General features: G+C 41.2%; 1 protein-coding gene across 1 annotated transcript; it reads left to right on the forward strand.

Moving 5' to 3' along the window:
• Positions 1 to 1,303: 1,303 nt before the first annotated feature.
• On the forward strand, positions 1,304 to 1,895 carry LOC143018319 (uncharacterized). The gene is made up of 2 exons (XM_076173679.1): positions 1,304 to 1,308; positions 1,430 to 1,895. The coding sequence occupies exons 1-2, from the start codon at positions 1,304 to 1,306 to the stop codon at positions 1,893 to 1,895; spliced, it is 471 nt and encodes a 156-aa protein (XP_076029794.1).
• The last annotated feature ends 569 nt before the right edge of the window (positions 1,896 to 2,464 follow it).

Genomic DNA, 2,464 nt, shown 5'->3' on the forward strand with positions numbered 1-2,464 from the left:
CCTTCAGGCTTCTTCTTGTACTCCTCCTTTTCATTTTCATTTATTTAAAGAGTTTCACTCTTAGCACCTCCCTCCCTACCATTTTGTCCCTTTCCTTCTCCTCCATCTATCCTCCACTCTCAACGTACCTCCTTCCACCAAAAAAATGATCGGATATTATCTCCCGCACCTCTCCCCTTAGCACATGTACATCCTTAACTCTTCTTATCATAATCCTATTTACCACTACATACTCCATTAACACTCTATCTACCACCCTTCCCTCCACCACCCTCTCCCATGTGTATTTATGCTTGACTTTCAACTCTTTTTGTAGGCACATTTCCACCATCAACTTTCCACTACGATTCTTTCCCAACCACTCCATCAATTGGATCATTTCCCACCATAGTATTAAGGTCTCCCAGTACTATTACATTGATATTTCTCCCTAAATCCTCTATGCACTCATCTAAATCTATCCGAAAAGCCTCCCTTTCTTCTACGCTCTTCTCACTGCCAGGCCCATATGCACTTACAAAGACCCACATCTCCTTTCCCAGTTTCACCTTCATCCACATTATCCTTGAGGAAAACTCCTTCTACTCCACTACACGTTTACCTATCTCTTCACTTACTAGAATAGCCACCCTTTCCCTCCCTCGCCCTCTCTACTCCTGATAACCTCCCACTTACACTCCCAAACTTACACTCGCCCTTCCCTTTCAGCTTAGTTTCACTCCAAGCCAACACATCCATCTTTTTCTCACAAACATACTGCCTATCTCTCCCCTTTTACTCTCATCTGTACCACATCCACGCACATTAAAAGACCCAAACCTTAGGGTGCTGGTCTGAAAACTCCCAGACACTCTCATGCCTTTGCTTCTTCGTTTAGGAATGTCCCTTGTGGGGCTACAAGGAGAAGGATGCCTAGTCCCAATCCCCGCCCCTTTCTTCTCGCCTCTTACGATCCAAATGGAAATACTTGGTGGCAGTATTCTTTTCCCCCCACCATATATATATATTAATATATATATATATATATATATACTAATATATATCACACAACACTCACTGTATGTGCATGTGTGTGTGTTTGTACGTATGTACTGTTCACAATAGTAGTCTGTGTGTGTAGGTTTTCTTGAGATGGTTCCTTGACGTCAAAGGACCACAAGAAGGAGACTACCTGAAGACCAATGTATACAGAAAACCCACACACACAGAGTACTAGACTTTGACAGCTAACACCTAGACTGCCATAAGAAAAGACTAATTCGCACGTTATGAAACCGAGCAGACAAGATCTGCTCCACGGCTGATGTGGTGAGGCCGAAAAAAGGCACCTACGTGACGTTTTCCGAACCAATGGTTATCTGAGTCGGACCGTACGAAAATGGACGAGGACACGTCGCACCGAGACACAATCGCCTCACACAAAATACAGGGTCACAATCCCATGCATTACAAGTGCTTCAGAGGTAACGGCCAGGGTGCTCTGGAACAAGGGCAAACAGATAGCACACAAGCCACGCAAAACTCTACATCACATCTTCACCAGAGTCAAGGACATAGAAGGACCCACTCAGCAGGCGGATGTAGTGTACCGCATTGGCTGTTTGGATTGTGATGCTGATTACATAGGGGAAACGCAGAAGAAACTCGCAACCAGAATAGAAAAACACAAACTGGCAGTTAGACGGAATGATGGAACTTTAGCACTTTATAAACGCATCACTGAAAAACAACACAACATAGACTGGGAAGGAGCGAGAGTGATACACAGAGACAACTCGAAGAAAAAAAGATTATTCCTGGAATCGTGGATAACAAAAGAGGTTAGCGTAAATAGGTGCATCGACTTAAACCCAATCTACCCGGGCACAAGGAACACGATGACAGACCCAACATAATGTATAATCAGTATTAATAACTTGAGTGAGAGAACACAAAATGCACATATATAAAAAACTGTGTGTTTATAAGTTTGAGTTTACAATGGTATGAACGTGATTGGATTTATTTCCTTTTTCATTTAAGTGTGTATTCCATTTTTCACTTCGGATTTATGAATATAAATAGAAACAACGGTAAGCAGTTGTCTGTGCAAGGTTGTGATCAACTGTCTGACGTGGATGAACATAGAGCGTATGCCTGTGTTGAATTGATCTTGGGTGTGAACGTGGCAGGTTTTGTTTTTTCTGTTATCGTATGTGTACTTTTGTATTTATTTCTTGCATTTGTTTTGTATCTCTTTTGTTTAATTTCTTTATTGATTTAAGACTGTATTGAAGACTATTATGAACAGTTGTCTGTACACGATTGTGACTAGTTGTTTGGTATTCGCTGCCATGATTTGTACCTTTTTGGTTGTCGTACAAGTGTGTATTTTATCTAATCTGCTGTATTGTATTTATTCTTTGTGAAAATTGAGAATGTATGTGAGATTCATTGTGTACAATTGTTTATGTAAGGTTATGAC

The sequence above is a fragment of the Oratosquilla oratoria genome, chromosome 34 (assembly GCF_046742065.1).
Source record: "Oratosquilla oratoria isolate Oo_2021 chromosome 34, ASM4674206v1, whole genome shotgun sequence".
NCBI classification, from domain to species: domain Eukaryota; kingdom Metazoa; phylum Arthropoda; class Malacostraca; order Stomatopoda; family Squillidae; genus Oratosquilla; species Oratosquilla oratoria.